Source organism: Nothobranchius furzeri, chromosome 17, assembly GCF_043380555.1.
Source record: "Nothobranchius furzeri strain GRZ-AD chromosome 17, NfurGRZ-RIMD1, whole genome shotgun sequence".
Taxonomy (NCBI): domain Eukaryota; kingdom Metazoa; phylum Chordata; class Actinopteri; order Cyprinodontiformes; family Nothobranchiidae; genus Nothobranchius; species Nothobranchius furzeri.
The window spans coordinates 39,422,793-39,449,886 of NC_091757.1; the positions used below are offsets into that span (position 1 = coordinate 39,422,793).

The window sequence follows — 27,094 nt, forward strand, 5'->3', positions numbered from 1 at the left end:
ATGTTCTGCTGTTTGCTTCATCTCTCCACAGTCTTCCTCCTGCAGGTAACAGTGACTAAAACAGATCCTCCCAGAACCGTCCCCCAGGTCTGAATTTATAATCACTCTTAGATCTCAGACATGAAAGACTTGCATGCATCCTCCTAAAATGCCCTCTGAGGTGGCAAGTTCTTTTTTAAATAACAGAATGTAGAGTTTGGCAAAAAATTGCAACTATTTGTGAAGCTTCTCTTGAAAGAATGGCATAAAATGCATTTCTGACTTTGTGAAATTATTTCATGATTAAACTGTTAAGTTAAATTCTCACAAAGTCTCCATAGGTTGGAACCCTTCATGTTTGCTCCAGATCTGATGACAGTGACTTTCATTTTGTTTCTCAGAGTTTAGCTCAAAATGGCATAAAGAAAGTCTTGAAAGTATATCATGTGACAAATAAGAGACCACTGCATCATTTATTAATTAATAACACTTTATTTTAACAGGAATCAGAGGTCATTTAACAATGAGAAGCATGTTCACTAGGTTTTTAAGAAACTCAGCAAAACTGCTGTATTTGGTCGAGGACACGTCCTGTGAACTGAAGTATTTACCTCCATCTAGTGGTCATAGTGGAGATTGCACCATATAAAAGAAAAAAACGGGAAAAGGAAAATGTGCCCTACGTAAAATGAAATCACTGCGCCATGAAAAGTAGTACCAAAGATACATCTTATTTATTTGTCAGGAAGTCAAATAAATAATATACATACAATTATTGTTTAAAGTATATACTTATAAAAGAAACATTTTTACCAAATAAAGTAAAATACTATCAAAGAAGGCTGATCAATTTGTGAAGGCGTAGGAATTTGTCAGTTGACTTTATTGAACAATAGCTCGGCGGTAACTACGTCGTTTGGTCTTTTTCTGCCGCCTGAAACTGGTGCTGGGAAGTTTCATCGATTAGAACGTGTAAATATCCAAAACATACGACTTTTCTGTTAAAGTGGAGTAAGGGATACCGTAAGTATATATTAAGTTACATCTTTTTTTGGGACTTACACGTGCTTTTGATAACATTTGAACGGCCAGCAAATGGTAGCCAATTTATCTAACATTTTTTGTTTTAAATTTGAATAAAGCGCGTGTTTTTTATTCTATTTATTTTTACTTTTCAGTTGAAAACCGTTGGAAAATGACTGGTCGGGCACGAGCAAGGTCACGTGGAAGAGTACGTGATCAGGAGACTGCAGTTCCAGGAGCGGTAAGTAAAGCTAATATGATACAGGTTATAAGCAGGCATTTAAAATGTTTGCAAGTTGATCCGCCATTTAACCGGAAAGGAAGGAGAAGAAGAAGTTTGCAAGTTGATTTCTCTAGTTGCTACACCACTCCTGACGGGGCAGGTTTAGATCGGTCTCATTGACATGTATACTGGACAATTCGTTTCCATAGGCTCCAATAAGTTTTTAAGGCAAAATGGGAGATGGCCACCACCGCCATTTTGACCGTGTCACAGATTCTGTTAAGCACAGACAATTCCAAAAAAAGGGAAGAGAGTTGCAGCTGAGGGTGGGGCTGTAAGGCTGGGATCAAATGACGACACCCATCGAACTGAAGCGATGTGGCTACAAGCTAACTCAAAGCTAACGCGGAGGTGGAAGCTAAGCTAACGGAGGTAGCAACCTAGCTGCAACCGTAGTCCTAGCTGCAACCGTAGTTAACTGTGCACAACACCAGAGCTTCTGAGTCACAGATACGCCGGGCTGACCGCTGGGTAAAACCGGGTGGAACACAGAGGTCTCCCGAGAGCTCCACAAGCCGGCATCCGCACAGCAGACTAGCGATCAGAGCTGCCGCTGGGAGTGGTTTCCATCCGAGAGCTCCACGATCAAAGATGCGGGAGGGGACCGTACCAATAGTCGGAATCCAGCTCCTCCCAACATGTTATATTTCAACCCATTTTCTAAAATGCAGCGGTATGTTAAATGCATTGGGTTTTACCCTATTACATTTAAGTTTCATGGTTAAACAGTACATGTTAAAATCTAAGCTCAGCTAGTGCAAAAGAGGCAGTGACCTAAAATACATAAATATAATTTTACTTACCGAAAAAAATGAAGTGGAGACTCATTGGACGCTCTATTAGTGCAATTAATACCACAGCAAGTCATTTTGTCCAACAATTGCACAAATAATATCCAAAAAGAATGCACAAACGCTACAACTAATGGTCTAAGTTGAGAGACTTAAAATCGCAGAACAGTTTTCAGGCGAGGCCGAAGCTCAGACTGAGCCTTTCCCCGTGGTCTGATGCTCATTAATTATTCAGAATTTTAGGCATTTAATATGCTTAAACAGAAGAGTGACAAAAAATTCACCCCCTCAGAGTTGTCATGAGTGTAAACTAGATCTATTAAACCTAAAACATGTTTTGGAACCAGGCTGTAAACATGTTTATTTCTGCAGTGAAATTGGTATTTTTAACATGGGAGTCGATGAGGATTTGCTCCCTTCTGACACCAGCCTCCAGCGAATGAGGATGGAACTGCAATTTTTGCCACTTCCATGTTGGCTTAAATTTCAGACCCGAATTATGGGGTCTTGGATCAGTCTCTTAAGAGTGTGTCGGCGTCCAGGGGCAGGATGCTGTTGTAAGCATGTCTTAATGGCTAAAAATTGATAAAGTAGGGCTGCAGCTATCGAATATTTTTGTACCATACCATACCATACCATACCATTTTATTTATAAAGCGCATTACAACCAGACAAGGCGCTGTACATTAAAAGATTACAGTTAATTAACACGTAATGAGTAATTGAGTACTCCATCAAATCTTATCGATTAATCGAGTACTCTAATAAATTAGTCTTTTGTGTTTGTAAACCATTATATCAAATAGCATGTTATAAAATATGAAAGACCTCTTAAAATGAGCAAGCCAGTTAAGTTTTATTCAAAATTAGTTTTCAAAACTTCAGCGCTTCAACTTTATTTCACAGTAAACCAATGCGAGCGGCTGCGGCCCAAACGGCACCTGAACCGCTCACGGCACATGCGCAAACATTTCTCGCTAGCTATTTCCCTATTAACACATGTCCGTTTTAATTTCTACACTTTTTTTTTCTCACACAATAACAAGGATTGCCGAGAAAGCATGTTTGCCATGGTCATGTCAAGCTATACTGATCACAAAACATTAATTTACTTTTGTTTTCCTCTGCCACTCTCATAAATACCCGTGTCCTCCTGCAGCAATCCCGAGGGACAACAGACATCAATAACAACACAATAAAAAGTCAAGATGTGTAAAAACTGCTATTTTTAGCACATTTTAAGTCTGACGTATTGCTACCAGATGCACAGTGTGAGCTGAAACTGAGTGCTACAAATTAAAAAGTCGCACAGTGTACAGAGAATATATAGAAATACAGGCTAAAATGCATTATCTTGTAGAGGCTCTGAGTCAGCTTGCATAAGTGACATTTACATGTGGATGTCAGGTGTTGCAGCATCGAGGATGTGGTGTTGTGGTAGGCTAAATCCATTTTACAGTATTTACACTGGACGACATTTTCTGCCTTGGTCCCACACCTTTGACATCTTCTGTCTTTTTTGCGCTCTACCAGTGTCCACGTTGTTCGCCATGGCTTAAGAGAAAGTTAAGTTACATTCGCTACTCGTGTGTGCATTCAGTGCAGTGTGTATGTGCATCACTTATTTCGGTCCAGGTGAAACATGACCCCGGGCGATTGCAAAGCTATGAATTTATTAAGCATGAATTAAACGAAGCCTTGAGGCAGAGAATTTCACTCAAGGATTTTTTGTACTCAAATTATTCGAGGTACTCAAGGAATTGTTTCAGCCCTAATAACAAGCACTTACAGTTTGATTTAATTAAAGGTTTACGACCCTAGTCACAAATAAAGTACATTTTTCCCCATGTTTTTTAATCACTATAAATTTAATGCTTACAACTTAACCTGTTTTGTTTGCAATGCTTAGCCTACATCTTTATTAAATGTGTTTAGCTGTAACTTATAATTCTCTAACATGTACACAGGTTGAAATCAGTTCTGCAGAGAAATTCTCAAGATCAGTCTGCTTTGTTTACAAATGTAGTTAAATCTTACCTGCATTCTAAATAAATACCATAAGGTTAAACCCAAAATGAAGGAAGGATTTAGCCAAATAAAAAGCATGCTGGGTCATCCTTTTACAAGTAGAAGATTTTGTCCTCCAATGACTCAAGTGTATCGTAAATTAAAGTGAAGCCTGAGGGTTAAATAATGCTCCCAAACTTTTGAGCTACTTTGCCGACTCACCATGTTTTCTTTCTCCGATGATGAAGGCTGATCTGGATGGCTACTACTGCGCATGCTGCTCAGCAGCAGAGGCGGGAAGCAGCTGCCAAATGTGCAGCAGCAGGCAAGACTAAAAAAAGTTTGTAAAATATAAAATGCGTCGACTATTAAATCAACTACTATGTTGACGTTGCCTTGGCGAGTCATGGCAGCCCTATTGCGTAATCAACCCGGCCAGGCTGGGCAGAGTGGAGAGGAGCAAACCCGATGCTAGAGCTGAAGTTGAAATCTTCATCCAGCTTTTTTTCATTCGCACTAGGGCTGGGTGATGTGGCCTACATTCAATATTACGATATATTGACTATTTCACCACAATAACGATAAATGGACTATAACGACTGGTATGCACAGAAACCAAAGTTGTCCACTAGATGGAGTTGTCACATTTATTACGTTGAGTCACATTTCTACGTGACTCAAGGTGGTAACTCCTTTTAAAGGGACATGAATGTTGCCAACATATACACATCTTTTCTTTATCAAATTTATTGACACAGGGAACATTTTCGATAAGTCAGAAATATTGATAACAATAAATTTTCGATTAATTGCCCAGCCCTAATCCACCTTAGTGATGTGCGAGTCATGAACAAATAATTAAATACTCGAGAATCACTTAACTAACTAGTGAATAGGGTTGTCACGGTATGAAAATTTAACCTCACGGTTATTGTGACCAAAATTATCACGGTTTTTGGTATTATCGCGGTATTTTTTAAACGGTGTTGCATATGTTCAGAAAGCATTGATAGTCCTGCTCTACACAAACTGAAATAGTTCTGAAAAGGTTTAACAGTGTTTATTAAACCTAAGATAACACAAAGCCTTAGCAAAAGTGCAACTTTTCACAAGTAAAGGAACAAATAGCTTCTTTTTCTGGAACATGTTACAGTAGTCAGTGCATGTTTAATTTATACAAATCCAAACATTCAAAACATAAACAATATGTAAACAAATCAAAGAAACACCACTTGTTTTCTCATATACTTGTTTTCTTCATTATCAAAATGAAAATCTAAAACTCCAGTCCACACTTGACTTGAGCACTGTACAAGTAAACCTTAAAAAAATATGTATTTAAAATAAATAGCCACTTTAAACAAATTACTAAAATAACTACTACACTATGTAATCAAATCCAAATGTTCAAGTATAAATGGCATTGAATAAGTAAACAAATCAATGACAAGGAACTAATTGTATATTTCTCTTCATCATCAACAAATAAGATGCTTCATCCAGCAACAGGGTGTCCGACACGGTTTAAATGCTGGCAGAGGACGCTGCGGCTGCAGTATATAGTGACTCGTTGCATTCTCCCTCAACCAAAAGTCCTCACGTCATGCATTTGAGCTAAAATGCTAATGTTAACTTACCTTGCACTGGCTGTAGAGACGTGGGTGATGGTCACTCAGATGTGCCATTAGATTCAAAGTGTTGCTGCCTTTTGCAGACACTTGTTTCCTGCACGTTCTGCAAACGGGATAGCAGTCTTCTATTAACTGTCCCTCAGCATTTTTCAGAAATCCACAATATGCCCATACTTCCGATTTAGTCTTCTTTGAGGGCTGATGGATGTCCTGGGCGCTGCCGTCTCCTCCTTCGGCCATTATTTCAGCTTCAAAGTTTTGGTGCCGTTGCAAACTAATTACTGCGGAGGTGCTCCGGCGTCCGGCGAAAATAGGATCGATTCTATTTTTGCCGAACGCCGGAACAGAGGGCGGCGCACGGCGCCGCACTGCCGGAGCACGGCCGCAGTAGTGGAATAGCTCTGATTGACTAGAACGGGACCGATTTTGCTCCGGCGTTCGTGTCGGAGCGGAGCGCAGCGGAACGGAGGTAGTGGAATTTGGGGGTTAAAATTGAGTTCGGAAGCGAGCGGCTGCGGAAGGCGGGGGCGGACCGGAGCGGAGCGGAGGTAGTGGAATTTGGTGCGTGTGCGCGCCGCGGGAACTTCAGCTGAAGCGACGGTGGCTGGCCGAAACCGCGGCCACGGTAAACCCACCGAGATAATTTAGTTTTTTAAAAACTGGACGGTTATTTTTATTGTCAACTTTTTTTACCGGGGTTTACCGCTATACCGGTTACCGTGACAACCCTACTAGTGAATCACGATTCACTGCCCCAACTGACTCATGCCTGTTACTGTTGGCAAACTAATTTCATAAGTAGAAATATATCTGGCTCATCATTAAAATTGTTACAAAAAACAAGAGCAAGTTTAACAAAAGCATTTTCTTACCTTTTCTGGGCTGGGAGCTCATTAATTCACAGTAGCAATGCTTTTCTAACAGCACGTTTGAGTCACTCCTGCCCTGTCTGAGAGCTAGCTTGCAGTGCTAATTGTAGTGTGACAGTGTGAGCATCCTGTCACAATGTCCCGATTGATCATGCGCCCTGGCTACTTGGCCAAGGGGATGTCCCTTTGGCTGACTGGTTAGAGTGTATGACTCTCACCCGGGAATATGGGGATCGAATCCCGCCCGGGCCCTCGTTTCTCCACCTTGCCACAGTAGCATGATCAAGTAGGGCTGCTCAATTAATCGAATGTTGATCACGATTACGATCTGAGTTTTGAACGATTATAAAAAACAAAACAAGCCGATTATTTGCTCCTCCCGCTTGCGCTGCCCTGAGTTGCAAATGAAGCGCTCCTCCCACAGTGTTGCCAACTTAGCGACTTTGACGCTATTTCTAGCAGCTTTTCAGACCCCTTTCTTGACTTTTTAATTCTAAAAGTACCTAGCGAACATCTCAGAAACATCGCTGGTAACCCTTAGCTACTTTCTGGATAAATGTCGTCGACATTTCCTGCAGGTTAGCTAAACACTCCGCCTGTGCTCCGGACCGTTCTTCACAACATTAGGAAAGGGAATGATGCAGTGATGTGTCGGTCGCTAAAGACAGCTCTCGGAGCCGGCTCGTTGTTGGATTAACCAGAGTGACACACACACACCGCACCTGCGGACTCCTGAGCAGCTAAAAACAGCTAAATGTGCGCGTGCAGCGTGCTAAACACACGTGCATCTTGCCCGATTGCTGTGAGACCGGGTTGGGGGGTGGGGGGTGCAGCAGTGGTTGGGACAATTACTACATTAACTGATGGACTTGTAAATAAATAGTTTATAAATAAGGTAGAAATAAGTTCCTCACGCTGATAACTAATAACTAATCTCTCTGAAGACACGGTGCTAGTGCACGCTCCTACAGCATCTTGACACGACTCAATACATGTTATGCAACATTTTGTGAACATCAATTTATTTGCATTTATTTGTTATAAATGCCACTGTGTAATTCTTACTGTCAGTATTTGCAAGATATTGGTATTTGGGTCTGTACTGGTTAGACTTAAATGAGTTAAACCAAGGTCTATAGCCCTTGGGTCATAGACTATGAGCTAAAAGTAAATTGGTCTTTTTATCCTGGGAATCAGGAGTTATTTTAGTGATCATCTTGTTTCTTATTTTTGTCCTGATTGTGCCCTGAGCAGTTTTATGACTGAATAAAAACAAATAAAATCAACATAAATTGAAAAATCGTCCTAAATAATCGTGATCTCAATTTCAGTCACCATAATCGTGATTATTATTTTTGCCATAATCGAGCAGCCCTATGATCAAGTCACTATTACTCTGTAGCTTGCCTCACTCAGAGGACAAATAACTCACTCACCCCCTCCCTCACGTATTTCAGCTCATAGGAATCACTCAGTGGAAGCTTGCGGTAGTACACGACTCAAAAACCCCTAACTGCTGTCTTGAGTCATGACACATGCCAGCCTGGCCTGCCAGACTTCTCTGTTTATTTCTGCACAGAGAAAGGGTCTGGGAACTCTCCTATTCAAATAACCCCACCCCGTGAGAATTCTAACCGAGCCAATCAGCGCTGAGTAGCATATGTCACACCATAATGCTGAGTTTGTCAAACATGGCAACTGAACCGGAGTTTGCTGCGGCTTTCCTCTGTTCTAAATGACTTGAAGTCCTTTAAAACCACATGTAGAAGCGCTAAAAGCCTTTCTTGTAAAGGAAGATGTTTGTGCAGTTGCCAGACGCCTTTTTTTTATTTTTTTACTGCAGCTAAAAAACTACATCACGCGGTTCAGTCGGCATTTCCGTCTTTTTTTCTGATTGGTTATTTTTGAGCTGCCTAGTCCAGCCCCTCATGTGCCTCTCTGCCTGTAAGTTACCAGACTCTTTCTCTGTGCAGAATTAAACTGAGGACGAGTCTGGCAGGCCAGGCTATCCCTCTGTAGGTTTAAGTCTTCCCTCAAAACACACTTATTTTAGCCTGGCTTATCCCACGACTGTCTTCATACTTCAGCGTGACACTTCTCTATTAGTGGCAGCTTGTGACATTCTTCTGTACTTTTTACCTCACTAACGTTGCTCATTTAGTTTTTACTTGTTTCTCTGTCTCTTTCTCTATGCTATTTTTAAATGTGCTTTATAAATAAACTGGTATGGTATGGGATAGGAGTCACCCAGTGGAAGCTCGCAGTAGTACATGACTCACTAACCCAGTTTTCAGGTCATGACACACAACTCACAGTACGAATCACTATCACCCCCCACCGGGTTTCAGCTCATAGGACTCACCCAATGGAAGTTTGCAGTACTACACAACTCATTCTCCCCTCCCTCACTGCTCTCAGCTGCAGAAACTCAGTTTTGTAGTGAAATGAACTTTGCCCTGTCTTAATTATAACCAATGAGATGTGATGATTCCATATGAATATAACATATCAACCTGATTGATCTTTGAATGTTTATTCAGAAGATTATAGTGTTTTTCTCTTTCCCTCAAAAAATCTTAATTTTCTCCTGGTTTGGCCCAGCACAGTTCACTTCCCAATTGTAGCAACAGCCTTATATCATAACCACATAAGTGGAGAAAATGTTCTGTAGCAATGAGTGAATTTGCTGTTGCATTTAAGTGATGCTCACTATTGTTTAACATTTGAACTTATTTTCTGATTTTTTTAAATTTATTAAAAAAAACAGGTATGGGATGTTTTTCTGTTTTTGGAGCATCAGAAAATGTTTTATGGTGGAGGTGATGCTTTAAAGTCACTGAGAAACAGCATGCATGCAGTTTGTTGTTTTGCTGCTAATACAGCAGCAGGTGCAGCTGCATATTTTTTCAATAAAAACAGAATGTTGTAATGGAATTCATGCATTAGTTTTTGTTTACTTTGAACCCAGAGCAGACATCACACGACAGACAACATCAACACCGCATACTTTAGTATTTGTTTATTTATTGCGCGCAATATCGATATCGCAATATTAAGCAATGTTATCGAATATTGCAGGTTTTCATAATATCATGCAGCCCTATCAGGAAGTAGTTCTTGTTTTAATAAACTCATTGTTTATAAATTTTGGCAAATCAGGATTTGAGGGCTTTACCAAAAATTCATCAGAAGACACGCCTTAAGATACAAAGGTGTTAACACTTTGTGAATGAAAGTGTTAAAAACTCTTATGTGAGTTGAATATTAACATTTAAAAGTATCTTATTGTAATGTGTATGAGTGTAAACATTGATTAACTTGTTAAATCAACATATACTGATCTGGTGTATATATCTGAAATGGAACATTGTAAGAACAATATTAATTTAAAATTAATTGATTTAAGCACAGATTATTCAAACATTTGATTTAAACATCTTGTTCATTAAACACTTGATTATTTAAGCTTATGAGTTGTAAAGTCATGTAGGCTTCAAGTAGGTTCACTTTATTCAGAGTGAGGAATGTTGCAGTCTGACTTTACGCAGAGTAGGGATGGGTACCGAATTCGGTACTTTATAAGGTACCGACCGATAGGGATGGGTACCGAATTCGGTACTTTTTAAGGTACCGACCGAATTCCACAGTACCGACCGAGCACCGATTCACGTCATTTCAAACGGTGCCTCGTTTCGGTACCCGTCCTTCTTAACGAGAACTTGCCAAGACAACTGCGCATGCGCAAGAGCGTTATGTCGTCGGTCCCTGCGAGCGAGTTGTAAACAGAGCAGCATGGTAGAAAGAACGAACGCTAAAGCTTGGGTCCACTTTACTAAATGTGATGGGTAACTGGGTGATGATGAAACCAGCGACAACGATCTAAGTGAAACATCCTCATCTTAATCTTCTCCGGTAGGCAAATAAAATGTTTAAGATAACGTTAGCTTGATTTGTTAGCTTCTGTTTCACTAATGGTGCGTTCGCTTTCTCCTTGGAGCTCCGAAATTCCGACTAGAAGAACATGAACGCGCACTAAAGTTTGGCTTCACTTTACTAAATGCGACGGGTGATTGGGTGAAGATGAAACCAGTGACAACGATTTAAGTGTGAGGCATCATCGTTTAAATCTGCTCCAGCAGTTAAATAAACTGTTTAAGATAACGTAGCTTGATATGTTGGCTTCCTATGCCACCATTGTTATCATCTAATGGTGCGTTCGCTTTCTCCTAGAAAATTCTAACTTCCCAGTAGGAAAAATCAATTGAAAAAGGACGGTAAAGGAATGAAGATACACAGTAAATTTAGTTCACAGTAAAGATGTTTGCTTCAGTTTAATTATCAGCTTATAAAACTACAAGGACGATGTTAAAATACAAACAGTTGTATGTTATTTATCGTGATATTTATCAAATATGGTTATAAATTGAGAAAAATATATATCTAATTATAAAAGAGAATTAAAATATTAAACACTCAAAAGTTTCGAAAATTGGTACCGTTAAGTACCTGTATCGATTCGTAGGTACCGGGAATTAGTACTGGATCGATTCAAATGTCAAAGGTAACCATCCCTACGCAGAGATTGCAGGACATTTGCAGGAGACCTTGAGTGAGACTATATGTCTCTGTGGAAAAATAATTGTGGCAAAGGTTTGTTTTGGGAATTTGGGCCCAGACACGGTGTTGTCCTGTCTGTACATGAAAGGTTATCTTGTGTCAGTTAGATGGTAAAAAATTGACCACTTGGATACGTAACAGTTTCAACTTTTTTTTTTTCTCCAGAACAAATTCAAATCCTTTTACTGTTAAATGGAGTTGAATTAGAACTAATTGTGCAAAATATATTGTCTGTTTACTAGGGCTGGGCGATATAGCCTAAAATCAGTATCACAATATATTGAGGATTTCACCTCGTTAACGATAAATGGACAATAACTACAGGTATGCGCAGAAACAAAAGTTGTCCGCTAGATGGAGCCGTCACATGTATTAAGTCATATTTTTGCGTGACTCAGTGTGGTACAGCTTCGTAAGGAGACATGAATGCTGCAAACCTACAAACATCTTTTCATTTTTTTATTATCAAATTTATTGACGTGAGAAAAAATTATAACAATATGAGTCAAAGATTTTGATAACAATATATTTTCGATTTATTGCCAAGCCCTACTGTTTACAAATATTTGTTTAAGTTTTGATGCTCCTTTTATTCCATGACTTCTAGGGCTGTAGTGAAGCCTCGATGACGTCGACGGCTCGATTCTAAAAATTTGTCGACGTCAGATCTGGTAGTCGACGCACCACACCCACTTGTTACATCCCCAGGAGTTTGTAAATAGAGGTGGAATCTGCCTGTTTTTCCTGTAGTTCGCCCTCTTCTCCGCCTTCACTAACATCTCCGCCAAATACCGAAGACCCGGAACAACGTCCGTCCGCTACTAGAATCCTTTCCTGTTTTGCCCGTCTTCGTCTCCCGGCAACGGACAACAACTTCCGGGGTCTGATACGCTGCTCAGTCTCTTATCGCAGATGTGGAAAATCACCGGGAGCGTTTTCATAAAGAAGCTTCTTTCAGACATTAGGAAAGCTGTATTTGTGGTAGCAGTCTCTCCTCCATGCTGATCTGTTTGCTGGGTGGTGTTTGTTTATTTAAACTTGGTAACTTGAACTTAACGTTGGTAAAGATACTGTTATCATTTCTGCTAACGGCTTCTTGCGTTTGGATAAGCTGTTACGTTTTGGTTTAGAGTTAATCTTTTTTATGGTGTAGATCTCCCTTTTATTACGTTTAGAGTGTTGTGGGTTTTCGGTTTAGTTAAAAATATCACCTTGAGTTTGGTTTAACCACCCAGTTTAGAGTTTGGACCTTTGGAGATCCCAGTGGGACATCCCTAGTTATTTGTACTTTTGTTTTAATTCCCCACAGACAGAATTATTTTTATTCCCACCTCTGGATGGAAAGATTTGTTTTTTTTGTAGTTGTAAATAAACCTGATCATCATTTTAACTTTTAAATCCCGTGTTAATGTCCCTTCCTTTTTGCACACGAGCCAAACTCGCCAGGAAGGGTTGTAACTAGGGATGAGCGAGTACACCACTATCTGTATCTGTATCTGTTCAACCAACTAAATTATCTGTATCTGTACTCGGAATGGGCGTGGCATAACCCGGAAGTGGGCGTGATTTAACTGGAAGTGGGTTTGGTTTACATCAATATATTATTTTAAGTCTGAAATTGATATGGATTGATCAGAAGTTGCTTTGTGTATTGTTTATTTGAAAACTATTTACAGAGCAACCTCAGAATTGAGATTAAATATTTTTGATCACAATAGTGAAGGAACTATTTCAGAACAAGTGTTTCAACAAAATCAGAACATTAATATTTAAGTGCATGGATTAATAAATCTGAACTCATGCAGTAGGAACTAGAAAATATGAAATGCTTGAACCAGACACAACTTAATGTATATTTTTTAATTTTAATTTGATTAAACTGATTTTTTTCTTAACGTTCTTGGCATTTTCCCACACAAAGTTAAACAAAGCAATGTTGATTAATGTGTGTGTGTGTGTGTGTGTGTGTGTGTGAGAGAGAGAGAGAGGGAGGGAGGGAGGGGGAGAGAGTGAGAGAGAGAAGGGGGGGGAGAGAGGGAGAGACAGGGAGTTCAAAAAAATAAAAAACCCGACCAGAGCGGAGGTAGTGACAACAGCATGTCAGCTCTGTCTTGTCAAATGCACCATGTCAGTTACGAAAAACGTAACTTTAAATATTCAACCGAAAAAGAGGCGAGCTGAAGAAAACCTAGGGAAAACTGAAGAAACGTGAGAAACAGTGAAGCCATCACAGCGCGATCCATTACTGTCTGTGTGTGTGCGTGGATGAGCCAGACGGACTGCGCTCCCGGCCGGCTAGAGCAGGGGTGTCAAAGATGCGGCCCGCGGGCCGCATCCGGCCCGCAAGTGGCTTAAATCCGGCCCGCGAGATGGTTGTGTAAACTTTATTTTCATACTTTACAGTGTAGAGTGAAAATAAACTTATCATTGTGAGCAAGTTTTCTCTAATGAGTATAAATAAAACAAAGCTGCACTCAAGGCTCACACAAGAACTTGAATCACATCCTGAAGTTGGCCGCCACTCAGGATGTGACTTCTGATATTGATGTGCTGGTGAAAGCTAAAAGATGTAAAGTAAAGTGAGTCGAATATACTTTAAGTGCTACGTGAAACTGATCTTTCCATGTGATCTGTAAGCTCTTTGAATCACTAAGGAATGTTTTTTTTATTAGTTGATTTTTTTAATTTTTTTCAAATTTTCAAGTGCACTTCAGGTGTGGTACTCGTACTACTACACTGTCCTCAGGCTCCAGCCTTGTTTTATATTGATTGTATTAAAACAAAGAAAACAATCAGAAGTTGTTTTTTTTCCCGGTCCGGCCCACTTGGGACTAGATTTCCCTCAATGTGGCCCCTGAGCTAAAATGAGTTTGACACCCCTGGGCTAGAGAGTTTTGTAAGTAGGGAGGGGCGGGCGCTCTATGTGACTGGCCAATCACAGAGCGTGAAGACAGTCAGTTACCCAATGAAGTTTTTCCTTCAGCACGATTACAGATATTGACTCGTTTTACTCGTTTCACGCTCGTATTCGACAAAAATGCTTTATCCGTACCGGATACTCGTCTGAAACGAGTATCCGGCTCATCCCTAACTAATAACTCCATGGTGCATGACCCATGTGATCTTCAGTAGATGCAATTACATCATCGTACATTTAGCTTAACATGATGGATTTTTTTTCTCTGGACAAGACCTATACAATATGGGCCACCTCTAGATGAAATTTAAATAATTTTACATTAATTATAAATATATAATTAAAAAGTGCCTGTGGGACATTTGATACTCCTCTGGCTCTCAACTGTGTGTGTGTGTGTGTGTGTGTGTGTGTTAGCAGACAGCTGTACCTGTGTTACTGAAGCTCAGACTGGTAGAGAATAGGCACTACGGTTAAAGTTTGACCAGAATCAATACATTTTTATGCATTTAACCTACTGATTTATTCATATAATTTCTCAAGAGCTTGAAGTGAGTTAACTTGTCAACAGTTTACAGGAGGAAAAATATCGAGATATATTTCGTATATCGGAATTCAGCTTAAAGATATCGAGATATAAGTTTTGGTCCATATCGCCCAGCCCTACCTCACGCACATAAGTGACCAAAACAAAGCAGCATGGAAACACCGTCTCCATGCTGCACTCCCAAGTTCTACACGTCACCAGAACATAACCAACCGCAATACAATAAAAGCAGTGTTATACAAAATGGAAGGCCTGTAGTGTTTATTCTCTTACCAATTTTTTGGAGGAATTTATTAGATTTTTTGGTTTTTATTAACTGTGCAATTGAAAAATAATCATTAGATTAATTGTCTAAATAGTCATTAGAATAGTCGACTATTCGATAAAATAATCATCAGAATAATCGTTTTGAAAATAATCGTTAGGCGCATCATCTTCAAATCGGAAGAAGAGGCTGAGGACTACATTAAAAAAAATAAAATGACAACCAGCGACAGACAACGGGGCTGACTGAGTTCGGGGACTGCCTGGTCTTATCCCTGTCTCTCCCCCTCTGAGAGGGGAGTGGATCACACAGTGAGGCAAGAACCGAACACTATATTATTGGTTATGGTGGTTCTAAAAGCAAGTAAGGTTCTATTTCATTTTATTTGATTATTTCTATAAGAGTTCTACGTTATGAATCCTATTTTGTTATCTCTTACTTATATCCCGTTGAATTATATACCGAATGGTTAAGTCTTTTATTACTATCATAATTATTGTTGCACTGATCAGGGATCTCCTGTGGGGGGCGATATGGAACTCTGTTTTTTTTTTTTTTTTCCCCCTCCTGCTGGCTGATGCTGACTCTTGGGGGAGTCTACTGTAGAGACGAGCACACCGGAGCTGATATTAGCAGTTGTACGCTACCCCCACTGGGGATGGAACGTCTTAAGTAACCCGAGGTCTTAGGTTTAGAGGGTTTGGAGCCACGTTTTGTTTGGGGAAACGTGGGGGGGGGGTTGCTTTAGAAACTTCACTCAGTATGATTTAAATCAAGAGTCTTTACTCAATATGAAAGCGAAAGTCAAAAAGGTGCAGCCACGATCCTTTGGCACTATCATACTAAAATTAATCATGATGGGTAGATCTGCTATAACAGTACTTACGTGGAATGTGCGCGGTTTAAATAACATGGTTAAACTTAAGCAAGTATTAGGCAGAATAAAACAGTTAGGGGCCACAGTATGTCTTTTACAAGAAACACACCTGTTGGAGAAAGATATCAACCGAGTAAGAACCAGATGGCCTGGACAAGTATTCTCCTCTGGATTCTCCTCCCACTCTAGAGGGGTCATAATTCTGGTCCATAAGTCGATTCCGTTTCAGTTAACAGAGAAGTATTAGATTCCTCTAGGAGATTTATTATACTGAATGGCACTATAGTTTCAACTCTAGTAAATCTGGTTTGCTTATATGCCCCTAATGGAGATGATCCTACTTTTTACCAGCATTTCTTTTTAACTATTTCCTCCTATACTGACCATTACATAATAGGAGGTGATTTCAAATGTGTGATTAACCTTGTGGTTGATAGATCAAACACCCATGTTACTCCCTCTCACCAACAAACTAGAACAATGATTGGGAAATTTATTAAGGACCTCAACTTGATGGAGGTGTGGAGACTATTACACCCTAATAAAACTGAGTTCTCGTGTTTCTCTAGCACCCATAAAACATATTCACGTATTGATTTTTTCCTGATCTCAACAAATCTAATGTCTCTGATACAAAAATGCTGGTATGAAGCTATTTTACTTTCCGATCATGCCCCAGTCATTTTATCTCTTCTACTGCCGAACCTTTTACTCCAGCCACTCCCATTTCGTTTCCAAGCAAAATGGTTGAGATATACAAAGTTCGTAAAATTCATAGATGGGAAGATAAATGATTATTTCACTTTTAATACGAACCAAACAAATGCATCAATAAAATGGGAAGCCTTTAAGGCCTATATAAGGGGAGAAATGATAAGCTATATTAGGAGCAAATCCAAAATCCATTTGAACAAACTAAAGGAACTTGAAGAACAAATTAAAGACTTACAAGACCACTTATATCACCACAATGATGTTGGAAAATACAAAAAACTCCTTCTGTTAAAGTCAGAATATAATGAACTCAGCACAAATAAGATAGCTACAAATCTAATGTGGTTGAAGCAGTCCTATTATGATCAAGTGGAGAAGGCAGGGAAGCTCTTGGCTTGGAGGCTAAAAAAATACAATCAGAAAGAACCATAAACTCAATTATATTGGACGATGGAATAGAGATCACGGATCCGGAAAATATAAATAACACTTTTGCCAACTATTATGAAAATTTATATAAATCAGAATACCCTGAGAATGAAAATGAAAATGCACAAAACCAGTTTTTAGACCGATTGGAATTTTCGACCCTTCCCGAAGAAGCCAAACAGGCCCTTAATGCTAAGTTGAGCATAGAGGAACTCAGAGAAGCACTGGGTCTTATGAACAGCGGCAAAGCCCCAGGTCCGGACGGACTCCCAATTGAAATACATAAACATTTTCTGACAAATTATTGCCACACCTGCTTGAAATATTTAATGAGTCCTATGAAAGAGGCATTTTGCCACCATCTCTGAGAGAGGCATCTATTTCAGTCATTTTAAAACCTGGTAAGGGCCCAACAGATATGAGCTCATACCGTCCCATATCACTAATGTCCTGTGATACTAAAATATTGTGTAAGGCCCTAGCTCGTAGGATTAATTCATACATTCCAAAATTAATTTCTGATGATCAAAATGGATTTGTTATGGGCCGCCAGGCCTTTTATAATACTCGTCGGCTTCTGAATATACTGTGGGATAAGCAATCTGCTACTGACCATGCCTTTTTATCATTAGACGCTGAAAAGGCGTTTGATAGAATAGAGTGGAGATACCGTTTTGAAACCCTTAAGAGATTCGATTTGGGAGGAGAATTTCTGAAATGGGTCCAATTGTTATATACGGAACCGATAGCCAAAATCGTAACAAACAATCAGATATCAAGGCCTATACAACTTGGTAGGTCTACTCGACAGGGCTGCCCACTCAGTCCGTTATTGTTTCTTTTGGCCATTGAACCACTTGCTATGGCGATACGCAATTCCTCTGAATTAACTGGAATAAGAATAGGTCAGGTCGAACATCGGGTATCATTATTTGCAGATGACATCATTCTGTTTTTAACTAACCTAGAGAAGTCGGTTCTGGCAGTGGGCGATATTCTTCCGAATTTTGGGTACTTCTCTGGGTACAAGATTAATCAGAAGAAAAGCTCCTTGTTATTTCTAAATAAAAACAATCCTCATATCCAGACACAATTCACCAGTACCTGTGAAGGCTTTACCTACTTGGGAATACAGATTGTCCCTGACATAAAGAAAATTGTTCCCATTAATTATGACCCCTTGATACAAAAAGTTTCAGAGCTATTGGTAAGGTGGGATGGGATGCCGATTTCTATGATAGGTCGCATTAATATGTTGAAAATGTCAATTCTACCAAGATTTCTCTACTTATTTCAGTCCATCCCCCTATATACCCCAGACTCTATGTTTTCATCACTGAATAAACTTTTCTCCAGTTTTATTTGGAACAACAAACGACCCAGGCTACGCCTCTCCCTGCTATACTTACCTTATGAGCGTGGAGGGCTTTGGAGTGCCCAATATGAAGATGTATTATTGGGCAGCCCAGTTAAGGGCAGCTACTTGCTATTTTCCAACTAGGGAGACTCCTTCCTGGGTTAAAATTGAGAATACAGGGTATCCGCGGGTCCTTAAAAAGTCTTAAAACGTCTTAAATTTGCTTTTCAAAATTTAAGGCCTTAAAAATGACAAATAATCCTTAAATACAGTTTCCAAAGGTCTTAAATTACCAAAGGCCCACCAAACAAGATTCTTTTATTTCTATAAAAGTTTCGTGAATTTCTAGTTAGTGTTCAGCATTTTTTGTGTATGATGTTGGCGTAAGCGGAACCGTACACATTCAGCTGGTTGTGAAAGGGGGCTATTTTTAGATGAGCACATTAGCTGGTTAAGCTAGTGGGAGTTTGCGCCATGGGGAATTTTAATGGTATAACTGGATGGCTAATCCCACGTTCGCGATGTGGTTAGCACCAGTTCCAGGCAATAGCTGGAAATAAGAGCTTAAATTTAATTTTTTTAATAGCTTAAATTTGGTCAAAGTGGCCTTAAAAAAGGTCTTAAAAAGTCTTAAATTTGGCTCCCATAAACCTGCAGATACCCTGGAATAACAACATAGGACTGCCATTACAATCTTCTGTTTATTCAGATACAGCTAAAAGAATACTGAAAAATACAAAAAACCCTATGGTTAGAAATACGATTTCAATCTGGCACCAAACACATATAGCTTTAAATGAAGAGTCACAACTGTCAGCTTTGTCGCCGATGTGTGTGTGTGTGTGTGTGTGGGGGGGGGGGGGGTTGATGTTTTTTGTTCTGTTTTAATCTGAAAATCATAAACATATTTTGGAAAAAAAAGGAAAAATAATCGTTTACCCCCAGCCCTAGTTTGCCTTTCACTGTTCTTTATTTATTTATTTTTTTTAAATACATGCCCTCTCGGTTCTTTTATTATAATTTATGTTGTCTGTTTTTGTTGTCCTAACAAGCAGTCTAAAAAAATACTCAGTTCCACCACTATTTAAAAATAAAAAATAATTTCTGTATGTCAAATTTATTATTTTTTTTTATCACTCAGTGGTACGATGTACAAGGAAAGAGAAGCAAATTAGGTTTGAGTGATTTTATTTTATTTTGCACTGACTAAGACTCAAATGAATAAAAAAACTTGAATAATTTTGGTGAGTGACTCAAACTCAATTTAATAAATTGAACAGGGTTTTCCCCAGAAAATTTTATAAGCCACACGTTCCGCTGCTGTTTCTCACAGTATCAGCTGATGGAGGGCTCTAGTTTCATTGCGCCATTCGTGTCAGCGGACACAGTAGGGTCGGGGAGGGGGGCGGGGCATGACTCTTATCCTGGCGGGTGGCCAAGCAAAGCCTAGTGATCTGCCAGGCATATAAAGCACTGGGGGAAACCCTGATGAATCAATTTTTACCGTCACTAATCCAAACAACTAATCTAAAGTGAGCTCAAACTTAAGAATAGAAACTTGCTGGTGGATTTCGTTTTCTCACCTTTTTCACTATTGACACATTTTCATGTCTGGTAGTTTGTCCCACCCATATTGATTAAACTGTTATATTTTTCATTGCAGAGCAAGGCTAGTGAGCCTGCACCTGTACCGGCTCCCTCTGCTGAAGCGGGGCTGGTTGGCAGAGGCACTGAAGAAGGTAAAGGCAAAAATCTAATTCGGATGTATGTCTTGCGTGAACGACCTCAAACAAAATGGTTTGAAATAAACAAATAATACTAATAAGCCCACATAAGAATTATTAATCTATATTCTTTAAAACATGTGTTGTACATGTAGAGGTGTAGTCTGGTTACTTTTAAAAAGACATTAAAGCAAGCAACATTTTGAGGAAAAAAGATTTCAAAGATCCGACCACTTTCTTTAGGATGCCTCCTAGAGCAGTGGTTCGCAAACTTATTTAGCCGCGCACCCCCTTCTATGTCCCGACCATGTCGACACACCTCCCCAGCCCCCACATCAGGGCATGGCTATATATATATATATATATATATTTCAGCCATCAAGCTAAACAGACAGGGTTAAAAAAAATATGATCGACCTTTTCCCCCATCACTTTAATTTTTTAATAAGGGGGATGCGCGAGGTGAAAAGTGTAATGGCTGCGGAGCTCAGAGAAGTCTGTCATATGTCACCATTAGCGTAGCCAGAAACTCATTTGTGGGTGGGCCTAAGAAAAAGTGGGCACAATAATTGTAATTGAAAACAAGTATATTGTTGCGCGCCTGTCCTCCATATGTGCCCTAGCCTCATAACAGTGCGCCAAGCTTCAGCACTCTGGCCTGCGCACGCCGATATGTTCCGCATTTGATCTTTTTTAACGGTGTTGGAGGAATCTGAAGGTGGTGAATCATTCTGGCAGATTGTAATTAACACCCTGTCTCATGCAGGTGTTCTGACATTGTAAACCTCACACACAGAACATTGTGGATGTAACTAAATAAATCAAGAAATGATTCCCATTCAGGCTATTAACAGCGAGCTGAAGATCTGAAGTTCAGAGTGCGTATGTCAAAGGTCAGACGCGTTCCAGCGGAACCACGGCTTACGGGTGCACAAGTGAGCACATCTGGGCTGGGCAGAAGTAATTTTACAACATTGGTTTAAATAGCTCCAATAACGAGACGCGGTGACTTGAGCGGCTCATGGAGCTGTGCCGCGCACACACACACACACACACACACACACACACAGATTCAATAGGCGCGCACGCTGCGCAAACTCCGGCAGCTTGAATGTAGCTGAGTTCTTTCATAAAGGGAGCCGGTGCAGGAAATCTGTGGACAGATGGGAGTTAGATCCAACTCGAGGGGGAAAACAAGGAATCTGAATTGTGCGGGGGACTTACAGTCTGTAGAGGGGGGAAAGTAGCTTGAGGGAGGAGTGGTCCGGTCTAGGCTGAGAGGGGATTCCTGAGACTGAGATCCAGAAGGGGAGACGTGGAGGGAGCTGAGTTTGCTGAGATCCAGGGAGCTTAGGTGGGCAGCTGGAGGTGGTTCTGGCCAGGGAGAAGCTGAGAGACAAGCAGGTTGGAGTTCCAGAGAATAGCCTGTCGGGGATGAAGGTGGAGGTTTGATCTGGTGAACGAGAGCAGGAAGGGTAAAATGCTAAATCCAAAATCCAATACACATCTAAAATCTCAAAAGGTCCTAAGAGCTCGAAAATACTGTGACGAGGTGGCTTAGAAGGTACCCAGGTAGAGTAATCATCCAGCGAAGTGTAGGAGTCTCTCAGCTGCTTAAATACCCCTGGCTGGCTGATGAGCAGATCTGCTGCAGCTTGGTTAACCTCCAGACACACCTACCTGCAGAGGGAAAACTCAAGAGAAAGGGAGTGACAGCAGGAATACACCTCAGACCGTGACACACGTGTTTTCATTTGGTAGACACAGCCACATTTTCACATGACACACATACCATTCATTGCTTAAACACAAGTAGCCTTTGGGTGAACACTACCAAGCATGGAAAGAACACTGAAGAGCAAAACTGAAAACACAATTGTCGAAAGGCAACACAAGGAATTACACACTGAATGTATGACAGTGCCCACTTTTCTCTGAGAGAAACATTAGACATCACACAAATTTTGAGACAAAACATTAATTTTTACAGTTAACACCCCCCCCTCCCACACACACACACACAAATTTTGAGACAAAACATTTTATTTTTACAGTTAACCCCCCCCCCCCCCCACACACACACACACACACACACACACACACAAATTTTGAGACAAAACATTTTATTTTTACAGTTAACTCTCCCCCCCCCCTTCCCCCAAGCATAATCATGGGGCATCATGCCGCCGGTCTCTCTCTGGCCAGAGGGCCTCATCAACATCACAGGCGATGTCCTACTGGTCCAAACAGCTCTGGAAGTACCGCCTCGAGTGCCTCATGAAGCCCTGACAAGCCTCAAAGGCCACATCTCTACAAGGCTCCTCCATGGCTTGAAGCAGTGGGACCTTGCTCTGTGGATTCCTTTCGAACACCTTCCACCTCCAGGCTGAGAACAACTCCTCAGTGGGATTGAGGAAGGGGGAATAAGGTGGATGTTATAAAATGGAATACCGTGGGTGGTCCTGAAACCACTCATACACCTGGGTAGCCTTGTGGAAACTTACTTTTATGCTGCAGTCCTTGATTGCAAATTGCTCGCCAGACCCGAAAGTTTGGAGATTTGAATATTTGTGTGTTGTTGATTGAAGCTTTGAGAATTTATGTGGAAAGTGTGTGTAAACCTGAAAATTGTGTGTTGTGTTTTGACAGCAAGGTAATGTGAAATTGACATCAGAGTGTAAAGGAGGAAAATCAGAGTTCTAATATGATAAGGAAATCTTAAGTAGTGATAAATTGAGTCAAGCAATTGGGAACAGAAGTAGAGGTTGTGAAAATTGTGCCTCATTTTTGCTTTTTGAATTTTAGCAATCGAAAAAAACTGCAACTGCTACAAGTTCTGTGTCCAACGTTTCAATTTCACAGTCTGCCAAAAGTAAGTGAAGCTAACAGCACTTGCTTTATCCAGATGTGTAGCAATACACGTTTTAACTTGTTTATGAATCTGGGGTATGGTCTTGTTGACAATGGAGTGGCGGCTGGGGGCATTACGTAGCGAGGCTCGAGGTGTTCAATTAAGCATCTAAACCCGACATTACTCACCACCGACGGGCTAGTCATCAAGCACAATAAACTGGCATATCTTCTCTGTTAGGGTTAATGCCTTTTTGGTATCTCTCGGGAGATTCTCATGCTTTGCAAAGGTTTCAGGCAGCGTTTGTTGTTTAACGCCAGGGAATTGTTTCTTCGCCTCCGTGGTCTTGTGAAAATCCTCATGCAGCTTTGTGTGATGCTTCTTCAAATGCGCAATGAGGTTCGATGTATTAAATGTCCCTGGGTCTGTCCCACAACGGGAAACTTCTCCATGACAAGTGTTGCACTGAGCAACACTGTCTTTTTCATGCTTCAGTGAAAAATACAGTTACAGTTTTGACACATTTTAACGAGCTTCCTCCGCGCCGTGTACAGCACTCTCACAAAGGTTCAGCAGATATGTTTACATTTTTGCCGCTGCGCGCCTTCAGTGTTAGGGAAAGGAAGGGAGGGGCTGATGCGATGCTGCTGTCAGGGTCTGTCATGGATTTTATCAATATGTTTATCAATAACCCATTTCCTGTAGTTGGAGGGAGGAGACAATGATCAACAAGTCAAACAGTTATAACTGTGGCAAGATGCACGAGGGGGGGGTGGGGGAAGAGAGGGGGGGTGAGAGAGAGAGAGAGAGAGTGTGTGTTTGTGTGTGAGTGGCTTGTGTGGGTGTGTCTGAATGAGTTCTGAACTAGTGGGCATGCAGAGAGGAATAGAGAAATACATATTACATTCATTTGATTGAGTCCATGATCAAGAATTAATAAACATAATTTTATCTCTAGGCTCCACAGTAGCAGCGACGGACGGCTGGTTTGACTGGCTCTGAGAAGCGTTAATCAGAATTTGCAGTTCGCGTTTTTTTTCCTTCTACCAATCGCATAGTGATGTCTGGGCTTAAAAGCAGCTCATTAGATTCATAGTTATTTGTAAAAGTAATGCATTACCATAAATAGTAATGTGTTTACCAACATTGGTTATGTATACTACTGATTGCAAAAACACCCCTAGGTATTTTGTCTTCTCTTTTTACTGAATATTTTTATGTTATATATTTCTGCTTGGTTCACTGCAGTTTCAAGGAAGAGAGAAGAGACGGATGAGAAACCTCTGCTCTTACATTTCCACAACCATCAAATGAAAGATGGAGGTGTCCCAACCAGCAGCTTGGCTGGGCAGATGACAGCAAAAGTTGGTGGAGGAGCAGAAACTAGCAAGAACCTAGATCTGGACCCTAATGAAAAGACGTCTGATTCTTCAGAGATTGAAGTTGGTGGAGAAGATGAAGATGATGTGAATCTAGACTCTGAGCATTCAGACTCTGGGCCAGAACCTGGAAACGGAGACCATGGCTGTAATGAGAACAAGTCTTCGAAGTCAGATATTAAGACAGTCAACAAATCATTTAGCTGCCCTGTGTGTGGTATACGGTTCCTCCACAAGTGGTCTCTTCAGAAACATGTGAGAATGACAAGTCATTCAGCAGTAAAGTCTTCAGAGTGTTCGGATAATACAAAATGTGTGAAAGAGAAGCAACATGGAGGCTCATGCAGAAAAGTCATGAAACAACCAAAATCATTTTGTTGTGATGACTGTGGAAAAAGATTTAGCCATAAGTCCAATTTAACCCATCATATGAAAGGCCACACCGGACAGAAGCCTTTTGCCTGTGAGCTCTGTGGATACAGATGTACCCAAAAGGCAAGTTTAAACAAACACATGAGAGTTCACACAGGAGAGAAGCCTTTTGCCTGTGAGCTCTGTGAATACAGGTGTACCCAAAAGGCACATTTAAACAGACACATGAGAGTTCACACAGGAGAGAAGCCTTTTGCCTGTGAGCTCTGTGGATACAGATGTTTCCAAAAGGCACATTTAAACGAACACATGAGAGTTCACACAGGAGAGAAGCCTTTTGCCTGTGAGCTCTGTGGATACAGATGTACCCAAAAGGCACATTTAAACAGACACATGAGAGTTCACACAGGAGAGAAGCCTTTTGCCTGTGAGCTCTGTGGATACAGATGTACCCTAAAGGCAACTTTAAACACACACATGAAAGTCCACACTGGAGAGAAGCCTTTTGCCTGTGAGCTCTGTGGATACAGATGTACCCTGAAGGCACATTTAAACAGACACATGAGAGTTCACACAGGAGAGAAGCCTTTTGCCTGTGAGCTCTGTGGATACAGATGTACCCTAAAGGCAACTTTAAACACACACATGAAAGTCCACACAGGAGAGAAGCCTTTTGCCTGTGAGCTCTGTGAATACAGATGTACCCAAAAGGCAAATTTAAACACACACATGAGAGTTCACACAGGAGAGAAGCCTTTTGCCTGTGAGCTCTGTGGATACAGATGTACCCAAAAGGCAAGTTTAAACACACACATGAGAGTTCACACAGGAGAGAAGCCTTTTGCCTGTGAGCTCTGTGAATACAGATGTACCCAAAAGGCAAATTTAAACACACACATGAGAGTTCACACAGGAGAGAAGCCTTTTGCCTGTGAGCTCTGTGGATACAGATGTACCCTAAAGGCAATTTTAAACAAACACATGAGAGTTCACACAGGAGAGAAGCCTTTTGCCTGTGAGCTCTGTGAATACAGATGTACCCAAAAGGCAAATTTAAACACACACATGAGAGTTCACACAGGAGAGAAGCCTTTTGCCTGTGAGCTCTGTGGATACAGATGTACCCTAAAGGCAAGTTTAAACAAACACATGAGAGTTCACACAGGAGAGAAGCCTTTTGTCTGTGAGCTCTGTGGACAAAGATTTCACCAAAAGACACATTTAAAGAGACATACGAGCATCCACACAAGTGTGTGTGTGTGAGTGGGTGGAGGAGTGTTGTGATGGGGTTTTTATTGTCAGGCTGTTTTTAAAATTCTGGGGATGGGAGGGTATGTGGGGCCTTTTTAATTTGTTAACACTTTGAGTTGCATGTATTACAGGATTAAGTGGTGTATATAAATAAAGTTGATTGATTGAAATGCAGGGCCATGAACGTGAATACCAAAATCAACAATATGGTGTAACCATCAAGCTTGGAGCAGATGTTTATCTTCACCAGGTTTGAGACATGAGTACCTATTGTTACCATCACGCCATTGAAGCCGGACTTCATTGTGCTCTAATAGCAGTTAGTCGATGATGAGCTTGCAGTGGGATAGATGAATCCAAGATGGCCTCTCGGCAATCTTTACAGCAGTGGGGTGGTAAGGAGAACTTGAAACGGGCCTTCCCACTTCAGGCAGCGCCAGTTGTCTCATTTCAGCACCTTAATCAGAACCCAATTTCCTGATTTCATTACCTGTGAGGGCGATTAAGCACACGAGGGTTCTGGGAGATCATTGTTTATTTTGACTTGTTTATCAGTAAACAATTTAACCATCCAATCTGCTAAAGTATTTTCTCTGCCACTGTGGACCACAGGATTCATGATATGGGGAACAGGAAATCTTCCATAAACCACTTCAAATAGTGTTGGTCCACCAGAGGGAGCTGTTACCCTCATCCACAGTTTTACTAGTGAGACACACTCTGGCCATGGACAGCCTGTCTCAGCCACTGTTTTCGCCAATCTATTTTTAATCGTTCCGTTTGTACGTTCAACCAAGCCGGCTGAAGAGGGGTGATAAGAACGATGTTTCAGCCCAAACCCTAATGTTTCAGAGCACCTGGTCAATACCTCATTCACAAAATGTGTCCCATTATCTGATCTAATAACCAATGGAATTCTGTAAGTTGGAAAAAAAATGATTGCACAACACCTTTGCCACTGTTAAAGCGTATTTTTTCTTTGTGGGATATATATTTCTGGCCACCTGGATAAAGCATCTATTACCACTAAACAATATTTTGTTTCTTGCATCTTTGATAGTTCAATAAAGTCCATGTGTGAAATGGATAATCAGGTGTTGGGAAGTGTCCCCGTTTTGTTCTTAATCGCCCTTGAGTAGGAATGGGTACAGAATTCGGTAGTTTTTAAGGTACCGACCGAATTCCATAGTACCGACCGAGCACCGATTCAC

At 40.7% G+C, this 27,094-nt stretch overlaps 1 protein-coding gene across 4 annotated transcripts; it reads left to right on the top strand.

Moving 5' to 3' along the window:
• On the top strand, positions 1–26,978 carry LOC139063602 (zinc finger protein 235-like). Of its 4 annotated transcripts, none has more exons than XM_070545961.1 (4): positions 1–87; positions 1,158–1,243; positions 19,970–20,045; positions 24,130–26,978. In XM_070545961.1, the coding sequence occupies exons 2-4, from the start codon at positions 1,175–1,177 to the stop codon at positions 25,893–25,895; spliced, it is 1,911 nt and encodes a 636-aa protein (XP_070402062.1). In that variant the 5' UTR covers positions 1–87; positions 1,158–1,174; the 3' UTR covers positions 25,896–26,978. The 4 variants fall into 4 exon arrangements, with proteins under 4 accessions (XP_070402062.1, XP_070402061.1, XP_070402064.1 ...); XM_070545960.1 differs by lacking the exon at positions 1–87 and adding an exon at positions 147–1,002; XM_070545963.1 differs by lacking the exons at positions 1–87; positions 19,970–20,045 and having other exon boundaries at positions 1,160–1,243.
• Positions 26,979–27,094: the final 116 nt, after the last annotated feature.